Here is an 18566-nt window from a genome sequence, read left to right on the forward strand (position 1 = left end):
ACCGATATTTAACAGCATCGAAAGCCAATGAGGTAAATATTTGGAAAATGCAATCTTAAAATGTAACCATTTAAGCAGTACTTACCTGATAGGCGTCTAGCTGTTCATCAGTAAATATCGTTTGCTTATTACCCATCTTAATCGAGTAATTTTTCTCTTATGCAGATGCATCACATTGGAAGTTCGAGACGTTTTTTCTATTGTAGGCATTTAGGGCATGTGTACACGGCGTGGTCGGACTGGAGAAAATTACAACCCCTCATTGAATTCCACCACTTGGTGACTTAGAGCCCGGAACAGTTTGTGCAGAAGGCGTTCACAACAAAAACTGGAAAAATCATCAGACAAAACGAAATCTTTGCATGTGCAATCTGTCCTGGCACTAAATCCGTTCCAAAATCGTCAGAGTATCTCTCGGTTGCATCCAAGGTATTATAAGCTCATGAAGTCCTTTCAGTGAAAATTGTTTCAGCACTGACTGCTGTCCACTGTTGCGATACGTTTATCCACTGAGAGTGAAAGCCTACTTCAGGCGCTATCTGGATATCCACTAGGCGGCGCTTGCAGTGAATCTACCCGAGCCAAAGATTACTACCAGTGATGAGCTGTCTCATCTAAATACACAACATTCTGTGATCTGAACACCTATGATTATGGTCGACTACTACCTTTCATTTTCTTTCCATTGAAATATTTAACCTAACACCCTCAAAGACAATGAGAATCGATGCGCTTGCTGTTTCGAGTTGCATCATTTAATTCTTCGACAACCAGCCTGTTGATTAACAGATTGTTGTTTATAGGCCTGCAAATGATGAATGTATACAATTTTGCTACCTTTATGCTACCTTATATTCAAGGGTGCGAGTGAAATTTGAGATTTGAACGTCCAAGCCGTCTGGCATTCTGTTTACTTCCACTGAGCACGACCTGACGTTTCTCTGTCCTTTTAGAACAATACGGCAAGGAAGATGTTTACCTCGGCCCACCACCCTTCCAACGGACGACATTGGATGTAATAGCTGCCATTAACTGTGCGAACGTGCCAGTTCTGACTACAAGTAAATGTTGTAGCCTACTGACGCATTTATGGATTAAATGCAGGCTTACTGATCATTATTTGACGTCAGATTTCAGATTTTGGCGTCGCATTAATGTCATATCAATGAAGTAGCCTAAAACACCCAGACCACAGCCTATATTAGCATTTTCTAGCTTAACAGATATTCATGTGTAATCTGTAAGGATCTGCCTTGCCATTCATGAAATGGGCGCATCTGGCCATGTGCTCTGTAGTTTTGTTTGGAGCTTTAGCCTAATGTTTGTCCAGATTGGACTAAATTAATTTGCACAAATGTCTTAATCTAATAGCCATAAGCATTGATACTGGAGAAGACAACTGTGGGTTTAATCATTAGAAAAACTGTAACCATGCCTCATGCCAAAAGCGCGTTCGGGAGAAACTGGCTTTCTCTGTAATCGCCTAAAACAGTAAAGCTGGAGGTATATGTTTCTGAATCAATTAAATAATTCACCTTGGGACAAACAGGCGAAATAAATCTAATCCTGCCTGGAAGTAATAAATTAACAGAGCAATGTATTGGGGTGACTATTTGTTGGGGTGGCGGTGGTGAAAGAGGACACAAGTAGCACAACACCTGAGAGTTCATTGAAGAGATGGCATTCCTATACCGGAGGACGTTCTTCCAAAATTGAAATGTATGCGAATGTCCTGTTGGAATTTAATCTTACATGAGACCAGCACACCGAATGAACTTGCGCATGGATTTCGTCCACTGTCATGTGTCAAAGTATAATTAATTTTACGATTTACAATGTAACCAACGCAGCAAATAGTTTCAATTTAGTATCCTAGATACATTAAACAGCACATTTTGTGGTGAGTCGACCGTCTATGCTGCAAATCCTTCTGCGATGCTTTGCGCGAAATTGACCAGTATCCTTGACGATATCCTAGTAACCGACGATTACGCAGAAATGCAACGAAACTGATTTCCGGGTGAATTGTTGGCGTACTAATAAAATGTCAGATAGTATTGTTAAATTGTCAAACTGTATTATTTCGTTATTTTTGTGTTTGGCATAACTTATTTATTATAATACACATCTTTTTGTTTACCAAGCATATTTCAATGTAAACAGTGTCCAATTAATTTAGTCGGGCAGTGTCAAGCATAACGTGAGTTTGCTTTCAAGAACCTGCTAGCTAAGTTGGCTAACACGTTAGCAGCTACTCGAGCCAATATTTTTTCACAGTAGGCTAGCGACTTAACGGTTACAAGATAGGTAGCTAAATTGTCGACGGCTCAGATACATATGGAAGTAAATGCGTTACCTAAAGTAGATGGCATAGTTTGATAGCAAACGGTAACATTACTAGTCTAGAGCCGAGATTTAACAAAGGATGGCTGCCAAGAAAAGAGAGAAAGACCAAGGTAAGTACTGCAGCAAGGTATTTTTCAGTAAACTGTTGCTAGCCAGCGACAAGTTGCAGAAAATGCCAGAACGACTAGTCAACATAAATCAAAGACGATCAGCTAACGTTAGACTTTATCGGGCAGAAGATCGGATGATGGTTGGATTAGTGCTGCTAGCTGGCTACCGTTAGGGAGCTATCTAGCTTACCCGGCTAGTGAGCCGTGGCCATGATTAACTCGGCAGAGAAGCATCAACTGATATGGGGTCGTTGTGAATTGATATCGTAAATTTTGCTGATTTCAAAGAAATTTAGGAGTTATACAGAAAGTGAAATTGATAAACATTTCAACAAACGCAAGAGCTACATCTAGGCTATATGTGTAATGAACTGTTCGACCAGCTTGCTAGGTAATTACAACGTGCACGAAGGTGAGCAAATTGCAGCAACAAAGTGTGGACGTGCCCCTGCATATGGGTTGAATAACTTTTTGAATTAAGAATAGAACACTATATTACATTGCACAATATTCATGAGGTTTAGATACATTAAGTGACTTAGAAGATGCGTTTATGAGTGACAAGAATCGACTCGTGTGCAAACAGTGTTTAGGGTTCCCTGTACGTCAACATCATCTCTTCCCAACCTACGCAAAGTGATTCTGCATGACGCTATGCACGGTTAAAGTTAGTGTCAGAAAACAAAGTTAATCTGGTTAACAGTTTGTGAGACTGACAACGCAGCAAAGAAACTTAAGTGCTCCAAAGGTGGCTTTTGAGACACGTGAGCTGAGAAACGTGAACTCTTCTTGATTCTCCCTCTTTATCAAGGGCTGTTAGAAAAATACAATAGCAACCCAGCTGCAGTGATCAATGTCAGTAGCCCCAAATGGAATCATAGCACCTGGATACAGTAGAAATCATAAGATTTGTATAGTGTGTTTATAAGTGTACTGGCTTCTGTTTAGATACTTACTCTGGATGTATTGCAGCATTCATAAGAGGAGTGTGCAGAGGCTTGGGGGAATCAGAATGTACTGTTCTGCTGCACTTATGAGTCAGACTGTGTGGCATTTTTTATGGTGGAAAATCAAGTGACAAAACTCGCGAGCACGAAAACGAGGCATTGCATGTTAACAAAATCACTCGTGCGCAAAATTCTCTCCATGTCACCAAAAGGCGCGCAGCAGTCGCAAAAATTCCACAACAGTGAAGGTACTCCCACAAATATTCTCTCCACGCGAGTGAAATACGCATAGTCTTTGCGAGCAAAACTACAGTTCTGTATGCTCTGTCTTTTGTACTTTTTTAGTTTTTAGGGGCGGGGGGTTTTGTATCCAAAGATCTCTCATTGGTTACTGACCGTGTCCAGAACTCTGTTGTGACTGGCTGGTACTCTGTTGTGATTGGCTGGTAATCAGAGATGTGCTGTATGCTCATTATTGAATGCAAATAAAATTAGGCTAGTCCAAACAATCTATGAAAAGAGATCATGATGCCTGATGCCTTGAATGTGACCACACATTGACCCATTACCAGTATATGCATATAGTGGCTGGCTTGTATGCCTGTTTGGATAAACACTGCGTTTCTCCTCTAAATACCGGTCCATACTGGGTTATAAATCCATTGACAGGATGGAACAGGGGTCTGGCATAATTTCATTGCTCAGAAGTTTCATTGCATAACTGGTGGTGGTGACAGGGCAAGGTGTGGTGATCTGATCAACTGCCCTCATAAGCAATTTGATTGTTTAACATTGCTGTCAATGCTGTCAATGCTGTCAATCCCAGAATGTGAATGTCACCACTTTCTGCCACCATCTTGTGGCACTCTAAGGGATGGCGTATTGAATCTGTCTGTCTGCTGGTATATCCGATCAAATAAAGCGTATCAAATTATTTCTCCAATGGAGATAGATATGCACAATTATATTTCACTGGAAACAATCGGAAACAATCGCTGAAGTACATAATCCTGAAGCTGAGGGGAGGAACTTCCCTTTAGCTCCTTAATCTAGTCATGGAAGAAAAATGCGAGGACTGCATTGTGATGTCTTACCTGGAGTGGAGACTAAAGGTGAATTCTGCTATATTGGTGAAATAACAGGATCTGCCACGCCCTGCTGTGACAACAGTGTTTCAGACACAGGCAGTAACCAATGAAATTGTTAGACACAAAAGTCCTTTGTTAAGACAGCCCCCCACCTGTCAAAATGAAATGAAATTTGAGTGCAGGGGGAAAAAAAGACTTTTAGAGCACACAGTTTGCTTACTTCAGACTGACTTCAGTCATGCATGAGTTAACACTGTACGTGAGTACATTTTATTTGTGTGGAGAGAACACTCACACATGCGAGTGCCTTTTTCTTGTGTGAGTGCATGGTCTTGTCTTCATCCTTTTGAGTTTTGCCACCATAATGCTCATATGCTGATGAGTAAAGGACAGACTGAAACTTGCCACAGCCTCACCCACCCTCTCTCCTGTGTCTTGCAGATTCAGACTTTACAAAAATTACACCTGCACTGTTGAAGTCAACAGCAGGGGAATTTGAGTTGGAGTCAATCTTGATCCTTAAACTCAGAAGTCTTGGTAAGTCTTTAATCAAATTTAATATGTAAGATTATTGTGCAACTCGCATTGCCCAGTTGGCTGAAGTTCAAACACACAGTGTCCTCCTCTATATTTTTATATTTTATCAGGCATATTTGATCTTGGATGTGTAGGAGAATGCAAAAACCTGGAGAGACTGGACCTTTCAGGGAATAACATCACAAATTTAACTCCTCTGGCCTCTCTCAGATTGCTTCTAGTGCTTAATCTGTCTTCTAATCGGATTTCAAATTTAGGTAAGAAAGAATGCTCAAATATCTAAAGTTAAAAGATCCTAAACTGTACAACATTTGTAGTGTCATACTTGCTATGTCATTAAATAGTTTTGGTTGCAATTAGGCTAATATGGTATTTTTGTGTTCAGGAAAATTTAGTGAAAAATATTGTAATAAGCACGCGTGTTTTGGTTTTATTTGACTTTTTTTATATGCAGTGTGCATTCAGAAATGTGTATTTTATTTGATTTTACTAGAATTTGAATTTGAATAATAGGCATTTAAAATTTTTGCTTACAGAATCCATTTGTAATTGTGACAGTCTACAGAGCCTCAATGTTGCTGGTAACCTTATTAGCAGGTAATGTCTACTTTCTCAAGCAGTGCTGACACCCTAAAATACACTAGAAGACTGACTTTTGTTATCCATTCAAAGGGAGGAAACTGAAAACAAGAATAATTGAATTATGTTTTGGGGAAAAAATACGTTATAATACTTGTTTTTCTGAGCAGTTGCATTAGTATAAATTGATATAATTTCCTCCATTTTTATGAGCATGCAATATTGCTCATTACCTGCATTGTAACAGAAAAGGTGTATAATTTATTTTGTTTGCCTGTGACTTGTCTACAGTATTGAAAACCTCCAGTGTCTGCAGTCCCTAAGAAAAATCGAAAGCATACGTCTGAAGGACAACACCTATAACTACACAAATCCCAGTGAGCGGTTTGTGCATGTACAGTTTTCCCTTGCCAAAATTTCAATTCAGGCATTTTGTGCACTGAAGGGAATTTAATTAATCTTGCTTATACAATTTTGTTTATTTACTGTCATTTTTAAAATAAGATTTTAGGGCATTTTATGAATCATTACACATGAATGTAATCTGTGACACATGCTGTGGCAATTGTGTCTGTAAGAGTGCCATTTCTTATTGTAACAAGTTCTCCGGTCCTTCTCCCCACAAACCACACAATCCGTTGTTCTTAGACGCACTACTGCTTTATTGTGCACTCACACAAAACACGGAAACACAAACAAAACAAACCACACACAATAAGAATGGGGATTAGCTGAGACGTCGCTCCCACGCGCATCTCTCATTCCAGGCCCCGGTCTCACCGCAGGTAGAGCATATAAAGAGTTAGCAATTAATTGTCATTGCATACACCTGGGGTTGTAACGCCAGCTAAACCACTCCCTCTCTGCCCGCAGATGGCGCCCTAACCACACCACCCCTCCACAATATTAATTGTTCAGTCAGATTTGGGAAATGTGTGTAATTTGTTTATTTTTTGCTTTTTTAGTTTGCAAAAACTCTTCATATAGAAATGTACTTCTTGAAATGTTGCCAAGCCTGAAGGTGGTGGACGGTAAGTGTATTTAACTCTTTGTGATTTTAATACAAAGTGATTTAAGAACTCAGCAGAAGTGTACTGAACTTTGAATTGTTTCATTGCTATGATTATATAAGGTATACAAGTAGTTTAGATGAAGATTGAATGCAGCAATGGCATGTAACAGCCTGGAATACCAATGGCAGTGTGCATATATTGAAGAAATTGTCTGTCAATAAACACTCATCTATGATGTTCAGCTTTCAGTCTCTGAAATAAAATCCTGTAACTCTGGCTCCCTTTATCCTGGTCCTGCAGGTACTGTATCTGTGCCAACTGAGCCTCTCATCTGCTTCCAGCTAAATGATTTTAATAAAGCCCATTAAAGTACTCTACTCACTGCTGGGATTGTTCATTGTACAGTATGAAGAACAGAAAGCCCTCTGGGCTGTGGAAGCCCTGATCTGGATATTTATTTTAGTTTGTCTTCTTTGTTATTTACCTGACTGTTCTCTCTGTTCTTCTTAGGTGAGAGAGTGGTAGGACGTGGCAGCGATCTATATCAGCTATGCAAAGACATTGATGACACTATTAAAGGTTTGGAGAAATGGCTTTGAAAAATGACTCCTTTGTCCTTGATACCTGAGTTGCTAATGGTAGAAAGTTGTATGTTTTTGTATAATTGCTGCAGACCCTCTCTGTTCCACTCAGTGCTGAAGGTCTTGCAGCCAGGGTCACAGCTGAATGAAGCACACATCTAAATCATAAATTCATATTTAACCATTTCTTAGAAGTTACCCTAACTTGTTGGTATAGTAGTTCATGTGCCATTTTATCACACCTCAGTGGACAATTCCTGATGCACAACCCAATTCCTTAACTGTGATATGTTTTGTCCTCTTCAGAAAAAAGGTGGTCTGCACATTTTTAGGTCTTAATTAAAATGGTTCTGATAAAGTTTGATGTGTGGTTCTCATGCTTGATGTAAGGATAGCTGGTAGTTGAGGAAATTGGTTAATACATTCTAATAAATATTAATATGCAAAATTGTTATGTCCTTCCCTGTCTCCCCCAGCTGGCACGTTAAAAAATGGGCAGATGCAAGAACTGCCTGAGTGCAAGCCATGGGTTGAAGATGGTTTCTGGGAAATAAAGAGATCAAACAATGCCATCATTGAAGAAGCCTGTAAACAGTTCAATGGTAAGATGTTAAAGGAATATAATGTATGGCATATTTCTGAAGAATGTGGCCACAAATGGAAGACTATGCAACTGACACAACAAAATGACAAGCATAACAAGAGAGGTCACTGCTGAGCAAAGAGATGGGGAGGGATGGGTGGCCTTTTGACCAAAATTGTCCTTCGCTGGTGCTATGCCAAAGTATTCTGTTATGCATATAGAGATGAGTTCCTCAAATAATTCCCCATTTGATGTTTCTAACTTGTTTGTCTACTGTCTTGTGTAACTTTGTGTTTTATGTCAGGTCCCCCTTGCAAAAGAGATTTGGTCTCAATGGGGGTTTCCTGGTTAAATAAAGGTGAAATAAAAATAAACATGAGTACGTCAAATACTTTACTAAGGTCCAGGAAATTCACATTAACATGCATTTTAAGTAATATATGTATAATATATTATTTATATATATATATATATATATATATATATATATATATATATATATATATATATATATATATATAAAATCACATTTTCATAATTTCAGAAATAATATTTCTATGTGGATTTTATCTTAACCATGTAAACTTTTTTTTTAACTCCACAGATATTCTTAGTGAATGCCGACTCCTGAACCACAAAGCTGCTAATGTGATCACCCAGACTGAGAGGACCCTGAGCAGCAACAGTCAGCCAAAGCAGTATGCTGTGTGAAAACACTGGTCTGTGAGAAGGCATTCAAGCTTATGCCATTTTTTGTACGATGCTGAATTTGGATTTGTCATCATCAGTGCAATAATACCTGCAAGCTTTCCATGTTTCAGCAGGGCCCTTTCACCAGTTTCTGCTGAGTCCTGGCAGCTATGGTGTGTGTGGTACCCTTTTTAAAAAATATCAGAATGACGGTTACGTTGCACGCAAAGCACAGGAAAACTGCTAATTGTGTTCCTTTAAAGTTATGCTGCTATATAGATATGGAATCAGTCTTGTACATTAATGTTTTTGTTTGTTTTAAATATATGGACAGAAGTAAAGTTTGTCAGTATTTATTAACTGCATTGATGATTTTACTGATGATATATACTTTACTAATGTGGTGTATGTCATGGTTTCCCCAGAATACAGATGTTATAGGAAGTGTTTTGGACCTGTACATATTGAATACTGACTGAATATGTAAAATGTTAAATTAAACACTGTTTTCAATTAGACCTCAAATATTGATGTTTTTAAACAACCTTGTATCCCATTATATTTTCTGTCAATTTGGAATGCCCAATTTTGAAGTCAGTGTGGGTGATATTTCCCATTTTTTATTACGAAGTAAGCAGGGACTCGTCTGCTTATTCAAATTTGTTTTTTCTCTTCTTCAAATATAACCAACTTGGGAAATAGATTCCAGAAAACAGCACTTGGCATGTGTCTTTCCCAATCCACGTTTTGAACTCCATACTGTGAGAAATCAAACGCTGCACCACCGCACCAGTAGGGGATGTCAGCCTTTTAGGTGATAGCTGCAAGTGCGTTATCCACTAGTGCTGAAATCGGTCACAGTTTGTGGGTGTAGTTCTCTGGGTGGAGTTAGTGAGACTGTAGGCAGGGCGCAATCAGTTCATTGGCCGAAATCACTCTAGCACGCGTGAGGGAAGCAACTCTTGCCAAGTAAGGTTGCCAGGTAAGCTAGATAATTCCCCATGTGTGGAAAAAGTCGAAAATACAGTGATTGTCTGGACAGATTTCTGAATTTCTGAATATAGAAATTTTAAATATTCTGTGACACAGTAGAAATTCCTGAAGCAGGGATGTGCACAGGCATTTTGGTGTTCAGAGGCTCAAAAAAGGTTTCTCCATCTCAAAAGTGAAACTGACATGCTGCTCCACTTAGATGGTATGCAGCCAGCAGCTATACTTTTAATAAGAACATTCTTCAACATTGATCCTGCTTAACAGATCTGCAAGGGCCATGTTTCATTACTGAGTTAGCTGGGTACCTGCACTGAGTAAAACCCAGAATCCTCCCAAATCTGGAACATGGACTGAAGTAAAAAGAGCTGTTCTGGGTTTTACTCAGTGCTGTTATCCACTTAACTTAGTTATCCTGCTTTATAAAATACCCCACTGGTATGTCAAATCTAAGTGTTAAACATTTTTCTGGTTTTGACATAACTAGGAAAGCCACAAGACATTCTTAGTTCGTAATAAATACATGTCAAACTATGGATTCGCTGTGAAGTCCCTGCTAAGCAAAAAGATTCCTGTATTGTGAATACAATTCTTATGATTTTAAATCACATAAAAGCTGTATTTTATAATATGGCAACCCTGTTTTTAGTCGTAGTGCAGTCCATCACCGCCCACCAGCAACCTCTGCGACGCTTTCCACTGTGGTGAATTGTATTACCGGACAAGCCCACCACATACCTATGAGAATGGCTGGGAACGCGTTAAGGTCAACGGTAAGGGATGGGTAAAATACTTTTACAATGACAACCATGCATGTGGAGCACACGTGTTACTGGGTAACCTGGAATTTAATGGCCACTCGAATGCTTCTTGATCTATATTACGGGTGTAGTTTGCTAAAATTGTTGAAAGCGAGGTAGTCAGGAATTCCACAAGAAGGCCTCCCTGCCGGTGTCCTTCACTCATTCATCCAGGATAGAGCTAGCCAGTTACCACTACTGCCGCAGAAATATCCTGCTACTACTTAGCTTGTACGCAACAAAGTTGATGACAACTTCAGTAGATCATTAACGTCAATTACTGGCAGATCGGAGAAATTCATAGGTCTAGCCGAACGTTGTCAGGAAAACTCGGAACAAGTGTGACGACAGCTAGCCATAACGTTAGGGAGCAGTCTACATGTGTGGCCGTGGTAACGGAGGTGGAATGCAACAACCAGCTAGCGTTATGAATGAATAGGTACACTATCCTAACGACGTAACGTATTCATTTGTCTAGATGGCGAGCTAGTAATATTAGTGAAAATGTTGAGTGCTGGGTGTATAGGGCTATGGACAACGTTTGCCCTGTTCGAATCAATTGACAAGAATCAAATCAATTGACGTTTTATATGCTGGCACTGAAACGTTTGTTTTTACAGATTTGAAATCTTCTGGGACAATGGCAGTTACGGCTAGCTAACGTTAGTCTAACAGAAGAATTCATCACTGACCGATTAAGTAAGAATTAAAATAGCTGGCTACTAGCTCGTTAGCAGAGAGCAACCTTGCCTGACTGACGTTTAGTTATCAGTAGTTAGCTAGCTAGCTAATGTTGCCTAAATTGGCTTTTGCTGCCTTTCCATTTAATGATAATAGAAATTTTGAGCAGTTTGATCTGACATTTTCTAATTCGTTATTCATGGAAAATGAATCAAGCTAGCTAGTTAACCGTTTTATGTCGCTTTAGCTCATCCCCTTTCACGGCAAAGCCAAGGTCACTTCAGCAGCAGAGCAGGTGCAGAACACACAGCGAATGCCCCACCTAGCGTAGCAAGCTAACCAAGCTGTAACAGTTGTGATGGTGTTCATTTGGAACACCAGGTGTCTGCAACGCCACAGTTTGAGTTTATATTCAGGTGCACTGCATGTTTGTAAAAAAATGCATAATTTAACTGAAACACTGCCCCGCGTGCGTTTATTTCTTGACATGCCTATAATAAGACTTATGCACTAGAAGACCACCATTTGTAGTATCAAGTAGTAGAATATGTCCAGGATCTCTGATAGTAATTGTTACGTGAAAATATTTTGTAATAGTCCATATAAACTATGTTGGAACGGAGCGCTGTTCTTAAATCATACAGCTCAATTTGACCTTTTGCAATGGGGTATTTAACAAAAGGCGGAGCGTGAGTAAAACATTTGGCTACCCAAGTCAAAATCGACACAGAGGCACACAACTTTACATTTGTTCAGGCAACAAGCAAAACATGATATATGAGTACTGCTCTGAAGTGATACGGTTTCCATTAATTGCTTTTTATTTATGTATTTATTTATTATGTTGTATTCTTAGTTGTGCCTCTTCAATGGTGGAATTAAAAAGTCACTCAAGTCCTCATTTAGAACACAAAACCACACTTATTCACTTTTCATAGGTCCAATACAGATCGGTAGTATTTATATTTACATTGTGACTTTGCCATGGTCCACTGTATTGCAACTTTAGGTTGCAATCCATGGCCAATCAGGGCTTGTGACATAATAAGCTTATCTCATCCTTTGATTTTACACCAAAGATTAATGCACAATATTTCTCTGTTGTCAAATAAAGATGTAATCAACCTCTTATCAAACCAGTGAAATCGATCATAAGTATATTCAAAAGATTGGATTGGAGAGCATGGTGCACATTAATCCCTGGTCATCCCTGGCTGCATGTTCTGAATGCATGTTTTTAAACTGGAATTTAACGAATGATTTATTCAGGGTAACTTACGATGGAAAGACAAGTGCAAAGTTAGGGGTTTGAAGTGCAGTAATTCCCCACAATCCCACATTTCTTTGAATCTTGTGTTTCGTAACTTTTTATAAATGGCAAATGTTAGTTGCTTGTAAAATCAGCAGTTTCTTTGGTACAGGAAGATTCTGAAATTGTTATTTCCATTTTTTTGATTTGGAGAATTTCGAATGACATTTTATATTGACTCCCCATTCAGTAAGAAACATTGCTTTCATTTGCACAGCATCCATATTTGTCTTCGTGAAATGGCTATGCTGCTCACACTTTCTGACTTTAATCTTATTTCAATGTGAAAAACAAATTAAAGCAAAGCATATTAGAAATACGTTGTCAATTGTGAGCCTGCTTACAAGTGACTGACCCATAAAAGTCTGAACCTTCAGACTTTCTCTGCCGTGGTATTTCTCTCTTTTCCCCCCACATGTAAAACAGCTTCTCTGAACTCAAAGTTGATGTCACAATAGTTTGACCGCAAGATTAACAGGCAGTGGATGTTTGACTAAAATGGCAGGTCTCCCTGTACGGGGAGGAATAGGAGGACCACACCACCTGCTAATTTTTTGGGGCCTTTTGTAATGCTTGTGGCAAACTCATTGGAATTCATGGCAGAAGTGGTGAGGTCATACAATTTCAGATGAGCATTATAAAGTACAGTATTATGCTTCCTGTGCAGATCCATGGTTATGAATTTGTTAACTGCCAATGTGAAAGTTTGAGCTGAGGCCTGCGACTGATGTTAACCACCTGATTCTTCTGTTTCTAGTTGTCCCGCGTCATGGGGGCCGCACAGAGCCAGGTACCACAAATGAGAACCATAACCAGAGGGGTAAGTTGGCCTGCACCAAGTGTCCATCTTTTAGCAAGTTATCTGGAGTTGTTAGAAAAGATTCTGTATTTTACTCAGAAGAAAAGGCTGTGCAAATGAAAGGCTGAAATAAACTCATAAAGCAAAAAAAAAGTACAAATCCTGCTTAAATAACAGGTCCTGTTTCACTTATTTTCTTCTTACTGCATGAGGTTATGATTTAGTAACAGGCGTTTCTGGTTCTATTGAGTATTAATGTATAACATTCACTGCCACCAGTATTTTCCCTGGTCATGCCCCCATGAATATTAGTCAGATGCTTCAAATTGGAATGTTTTAATTTCTATCAGCTTCTTTGGTAGAGGCAGAACTTTCAGTGTAAAGAAAACAGAGCTGACCATCTGTAGTGTGTAGAATCCATCCTTAAATTTCCTATGATTAGATTAATTGATTTAGGTACCTTTTGCCTCATGTTGTAGGTTGGACCCATATAAATGAATCTTTGACTCTGTGCTTCAGTGGTTTTCTTTTTTGCTGTTTTGCTCTGTAGATACAGACGGTCACATTAATCCCTGGAGATGGAATTGGTCCAGAAATTTCTGGTGCAGTTATGAAGATTTTCGATGCTGCAAAAGTAAGCTGAAAACACAGGTGTCTGCACCTTAAATTTTGTTCCACGTTTTGAGAAAATGTATTGTGCTTGTTACTTGATTTACATAACTGTGTGTCGCGTTCAAGTTAGAACCCTTGTGTGGCATAAAGTGAGCTAAAAAGAATTTTTTCCGCCAGACTGCTTTGGTGTCACTCTTCTATATACATGTGCACACTCAGAAATGGGGAAAGTAAAGGAATGGCGCTTAGTTGCATTACATTACAGTGCAGTATTTAACAGATGCTCTTATCCAAAGTGACTTCCACTGCTTACATTCTTGTACATACAATCAGTTTGTACAGCTAACTATTTAATGCAGAAATTCAGTTTAGGTACTTGCTTAATGGTAGTGCATCACCTAGGAATCTAACCTGCAAAGAGTTACATGCCCAGTTCCCTAACCATTATATTACACTGCCACCCTGCAGTGTGGTTGAGGGGGTTGAAGTACATTACTAGATGGTAATTATGAAGATAGTGACAAAGACAAATCCTAATGTTGTCATCTTTCATCTAGGCTCCTGTTCAGTGGGAAGAGAGAAATGTCACCGCCATCAAAGGACCCGGCGGACGGTGGATGATCCCACCTGAAGCGAAAGAATCCATGGACAGGAGCAAGATTGGGCTGAAAGGTAGCCACACCTTCCATTCCTTCAGGCTGCACTCTCTGTGCATTCAAAGGCTCCCACCGGGCTTTCAAACGCTTTTTGTGCACAGGGCCTTTGAAGACACCTATTGCCGCTGGTCACCCCTCAATGAACCTGCTGCTGAGAAAGACCTTTGACCTCTACGCCAACGTGCGTCCGTGCGTGTCCATCGAGGGCTACAAGACGCCGTACACGGACGTGGACCTGGTCACCATCCGCGAGAACACGGAGGGCGAGTACAGCGGGATCGAGCATGTGGTACGCACCTCGCTAGCAAATGTCTGCTGGTCAGGGAAGCAGTGTGCAGAAGCGTACTGTCTCAGAGAACTTTAATTAAAAATACTTCCATATTTTCATTTTCTCCTCTCTCAGCATTTTTTTCCCTAGAAAAAAATCTATTTTTAAATTCTAGAAAAGCATAAGTTTTCTACTTCTTTTACTGTTTTGCCAAGTGAGTAAAAAGCATTGATGAGTCATAGGCTGGCTTGTATAAATATTCACGCTCCAGGCTAGCCACGCCTGCCATGCTCCTGTTCTTTTATTCTCTCTCTCACAGTGCTAGCAGACCTGCAGAATGCTCACAGCTCATTTTCAGGTTTTTACCTTAGGTAAGGTGGTCTAAAGCTGAATAAAACCAGGTTTTACCACCCCTGCCATTTTTCCTGACATAAATATCCTGACTTTTGAATTGTCTTCTGTTTATCTCATTGTCCCTTATTGACTTTCCTTTCCTGTGTGAAAACTGGTCTACTAATTTATTGCTGTTCCTTGTGACATCGCTTTCTGCATAACAGAATCTCAGGGCGATAAAAGGGCTATGGCTGCCTTTGTGCTTTCTTTATTATAGCGAATGTATGAAATTTTAAATGAATGAAATTCCATTGTTTTTCACTTTCTCCTACAAAGTAGTAAGGCAGGGCTCTACAGTATCCCCATTTTAAGAGCTTTTGCTCCTGAAAATTGATGTGTGCTGAAAAAAGTATTTTAGGAGCGCATCTCTAATTGGGATACATTAATGTGCTTCTAAATTTTAAAAAAATGTTAGTGTAGAGCCCTATACGGATTGTCTTGTTTTACAAAGATATATATTTGTTATTTTTAATAGTATTCAGGAATCAGTTGGACCAAATTGTGGCCATTTTCCCCCTCTTTTCAGATTGTCGACGGGGTGGTACAAAGCATAAAGCTCATCACTGAAGAAGCCAGCAGGCGTATAGCTGAGTACGCATTTGAATATGCCAAAAATAACCAAAGAACCAGTGTTACAGCTGTCCACAAAGCCAACATTATGTAAGTCTCATTTCGAACCTAAAGATTTTTGAAACCATTGCTTTAGTGCATGTTTTTGTTTGGCCCAGCTTCCAACCCTTATGTGTGATGTAGAATATTTTAGATATTTAGAGAAGTTTCTGACAACTTGTCAGCTTTACAATGGGCATTGTAGGGCATTTGGGGGTTTGTGATCTAAAGCAAAAAAATGTCAAATAAATTTTGAGTAACGCCAGTGCAGCTTGTACAATGACTTGCACACACGTAAACCCCAGAATGTGAACTACCCCTTTAAATACAGACCTGTATGTTAAGCGTCTTGTGTGGCTGATAGAAAACAGCTTAAGTTCTGGAAAAAACTTTTGAGTACAATTTGAATCTTTAATTGCTATTACAGCTACAGCCATTTGAAATTTTTGTTTGTATAATAATTGATGCACAGAGGTTGTTACAGTTATGTGTCAATATAATACAGTTTACTGCCCAAATGTGATGCTGTATAATACTGACTCAAGGCTTCAGACTAGGTTTTTCAACTGGTGGCACTGTTGCCACTTTTTCAACTGGTGGCGCAATCGCAAAATTTGGTGGCGCAACACAAGCCGTTGCATCACGCACTTAAGTTATTATTTTGCAGTGATCTTCACGTGTAGATTTGTCATTACAGAATACATAAAAAGGCTTGCAGAAACTGAATCTCAAAGAAAGATAATGTGACCAAAATAGAATATATTGTTAATTCATTGTACATTGTCCTAATTGAATGCTACTATGTTAAAGAAAACAGACTTAAAATGAAATTTTTTCTCCACACCTTTATTTCAGGCGCATGTCTGATGGGCTTTTTCTACAGAAATGCAGGGAGGTGGCTGAAACCCATAAGGATGTGAAATTCACTGAAATGTACCTGGATACAGTGTGTCTGAATGTATGCAATCTCTTCTCATTTGCCTCTGTTTCATTTTACCTGTCTCCCTCTTCACTTTCCACATTGAATGTCACTGTGTTTCCTTTTTAGATGGTACAAGATCCCACACAGTTCGATGTGCTGGTAATGCCCAATCTCTACGGTGATATTTTGAGGTATGTTGAGCATTCGTAGCCGTGTAAATTATATTTTAGCTGTGTCTTGCATGCAATAAATGCATGAATGGTTGTTTGTGTGTTTTTAGCGATCTCTGTGCTGGTCTGATTGGCGGTCTTGGAGTGACACCTAGCGGGAACATTGGAGCCAATGGTGTCGCCATATTTGAATCAGTATGTCATAGATTGCTTCACGCTCTGTATCGTTTACCTCAGTGGATTTCCTGGTTGTAAAAATCACTGTCATTTCAGATTTTTTAATAGTTTACTGGTGCATTAGTGCTCTCTGTCAGCTACTGACACCAATGCTCGGTACATGCCAGTTGACTTGACTAAAATGTGTCTAAAACTCAAAACATTGCTGTAAACGGCACCTTGGTCCCCGCCAGGTCCACGGGACTGCCCCGGACATCGCCGGGATGGACATGGCCAATCCCACGGCCCTCCTGCTCAGCGCCGTGATGATGCTGCGGCACATGGGTCTGCATGGCTACGCTAAGAGGATTGAGACGGCCTGCTTTGACACCATCAGAGACAAGAAGGTAGATCTGGCCACTGTGGGGCTCCTTCTGTCCAAACACTGACAGTGTGACATCACTGTAAGGGCCACCTGAAATAAGGAGACCAAAGGGCTATACTTCCTGATTATAATCAAAATTGGTGTTTCACTAAAATACTGTAATAACAATAAATTATTTTTCTGAATAAGTCATCCTAGTGAGTTAGTTACTAGTGAATTCCTTCAGTTTGATGTCAGAATTAAAAATACCACAGATTATTGACCATGTGGATAGATATATAGTTCTCTATACTGTTCATTTTATCCAGAAACCAGCCATGCTGTTAATACAAAGATCATATCCTCATATCATAACTTTTTCAGCATATTAACACTAACATCTCCCACTGCATTAAAGAAATAAATAAAAGGTCTATATTAATGGAAAACAACAAGGTATTCACAGTGTACAGTATAACATCTTAATATTTCCAAACTGATCCACCCTACGATTGTTTTCAGGTGTTCATGAAAGATGTAACATTTTTTCTTTTTCACTCCCCGCCCTCCCCCCCCCCCAGGTTCTGACCAAAGACCTTGGTGGAAACTCCAAGTGCTCGGAGTTCACAAATGAAATCTGCCGAAGGGTCCAAGATTTGGAATGAGGGGAGATGCTGATAGAAGACATCCTCCTTTCTGTTTGAGCTCCAGGCTGAACCACAGCTTCATATCATTCTTATATTAACGCACAATATTTAGTCTTTGTATACTGTATGTATGTGTATATATACAGTATATATAAATTATATTAAAATATAATGTATGTATCTATGTGCTGAAAGAGTGACAGCTGTGGGATGACCACCAGAATGTTTTAATCAAAACACAAACCTGTCTTATTCTTCACTCACTCTGTCCTTTGGTTTCTGTGATTGTGAGATGTATTGTTATTTGTTAAAAAAAGAAAGAAGTCTGCTTCTGTTCTGTTTATTGACTGACTTTGGCCTTCGGTCTGATACATTTTGTTTTATTAAACAGTTCTCCTGTGATCTGCTGATGAGTCATTGGTGGATGTGACCTAATCTGGTTTCAGAATTCATTACAGTGCATTAAAGGTTGAAAATATTTTGAATGAAATTGGTCTTTTGTGGGCTCCTTTACTGTAGGATTAAAAGCAGAAAAATAGCATTTTGTGATCCACACAGGGACGATAAATTTGATTGTTTTTTTTTTTTTTTTTTTAATTTTGCATGCCTCAGTTCCTCACTGTCCATTTTAGGATGGTTTGATAATTGGGAATGGCACGGCTTTCCAGATAGTCCCCAACCTCCCACCACAAGAACTGTGCAATCTAAGTTTGTCC

General features: G+C 39.3%; 3 protein-coding genes across 6 annotated transcripts in view; 2 read left to right on the forward strand and 1 right to left on the reverse strand.

Annotated features, from left to right (window-relative positions):
* Window positions 1-648, reverse strand: part of cib2 (calcium and integrin binding family member 2) — a 37745-nt gene extending 37097 nt beyond the window's left edge. The window contains exon 1 of the mRNA XM_035395177.1: window positions 86-648. Within this exon, the coding sequence (XP_035251068.1) occupies window positions 86-136 (51 nt within the window). The 5' untranslated portion in view covers window positions 137-648. The remainder of the gene's footprint in view (window positions 1-85) is intronic.
* Window positions 649-1959: 1311 nt separating this feature from the next.
* Window positions 1960-8999, forward strand: LOC118215363 (leucine-rich repeat-containing protein 61-like). Of its 2 annotated transcripts, XM_035396066.1 has the most exons (9): window positions 1963-2456; window positions 4933-5028; window positions 5139-5285; window positions 5565-5625; window positions 5899-5984; window positions 6573-6638; window positions 7131-7199; window positions 7678-7803; window positions 8389-8999. In XM_035396066.1, the coding sequence occupies exons 1-9, from the start codon at window positions 2426-2428 to the stop codon at window positions 8493-8495; spliced, it is 789 nt and encodes a 262-aa protein (XP_035251957.1). In that variant the 5' UTR covers window positions 1963-2425; the 3' UTR covers window positions 8496-8999. The 2 variants fall into 2 exon arrangements, with proteins under 2 accessions (XP_035251958.1, XP_035251957.1); XM_035396067.1 differs by lacking the exon at window positions 5139-5285 and having other exon boundaries at window positions 1960-2456.
* Window positions 9000-10106: 1107 nt separating this feature from the next.
* LOC118215362 (isocitrate dehydrogenase [NAD] subunit alpha, mitochondrial) lies at window positions 10107-18340 on the forward strand. 3 transcript variants are annotated; one of them, XM_035396063.1, is made up of 12 exons: window positions 10111-10237; window positions 10885-10963; window positions 13012-13074; window positions 13604-13687; window positions 14223-14337; window positions 14423-14610; window positions 15509-15642; window positions 16447-16549; window positions 16640-16704; window positions 16794-16878; window positions 17094-17246; window positions 17785-18340. In XM_035396063.1, the coding sequence occupies exons 3-12, from the start codon at window positions 13024-13026 to the stop codon at window positions 17866-17868; spliced, it is 1062 nt and encodes a 353-aa protein (XP_035251954.1). In that variant the 5' UTR covers window positions 10111-10237; window positions 10885-10963; window positions 13012-13023; the 3' UTR covers window positions 17869-18340. The 3 variants fall into 3 exon arrangements, with proteins under 3 accessions (XP_035251953.1, XP_035251954.1, XP_035251956.1); XM_035396062.1 differs by lacking the exon at window positions 10885-10963 and having other exon boundaries at window positions 10107-10237; XM_035396065.1 differs by lacking the exons at window positions 10111-10237; window positions 10885-10963 and adding an exon at window positions 10681-10703.
* Window positions 18341-18566: the final 226 nt, after the last annotated feature.

This window comes from Anguilla anguilla, chromosome 16 (assembly GCF_013347855.1).
Source record: "Anguilla anguilla isolate fAngAng1 chromosome 16, fAngAng1.pri, whole genome shotgun sequence".
NCBI classification, from domain to species: domain Eukaryota; kingdom Metazoa; phylum Chordata; class Actinopteri; order Anguilliformes; family Anguillidae; genus Anguilla; species Anguilla anguilla.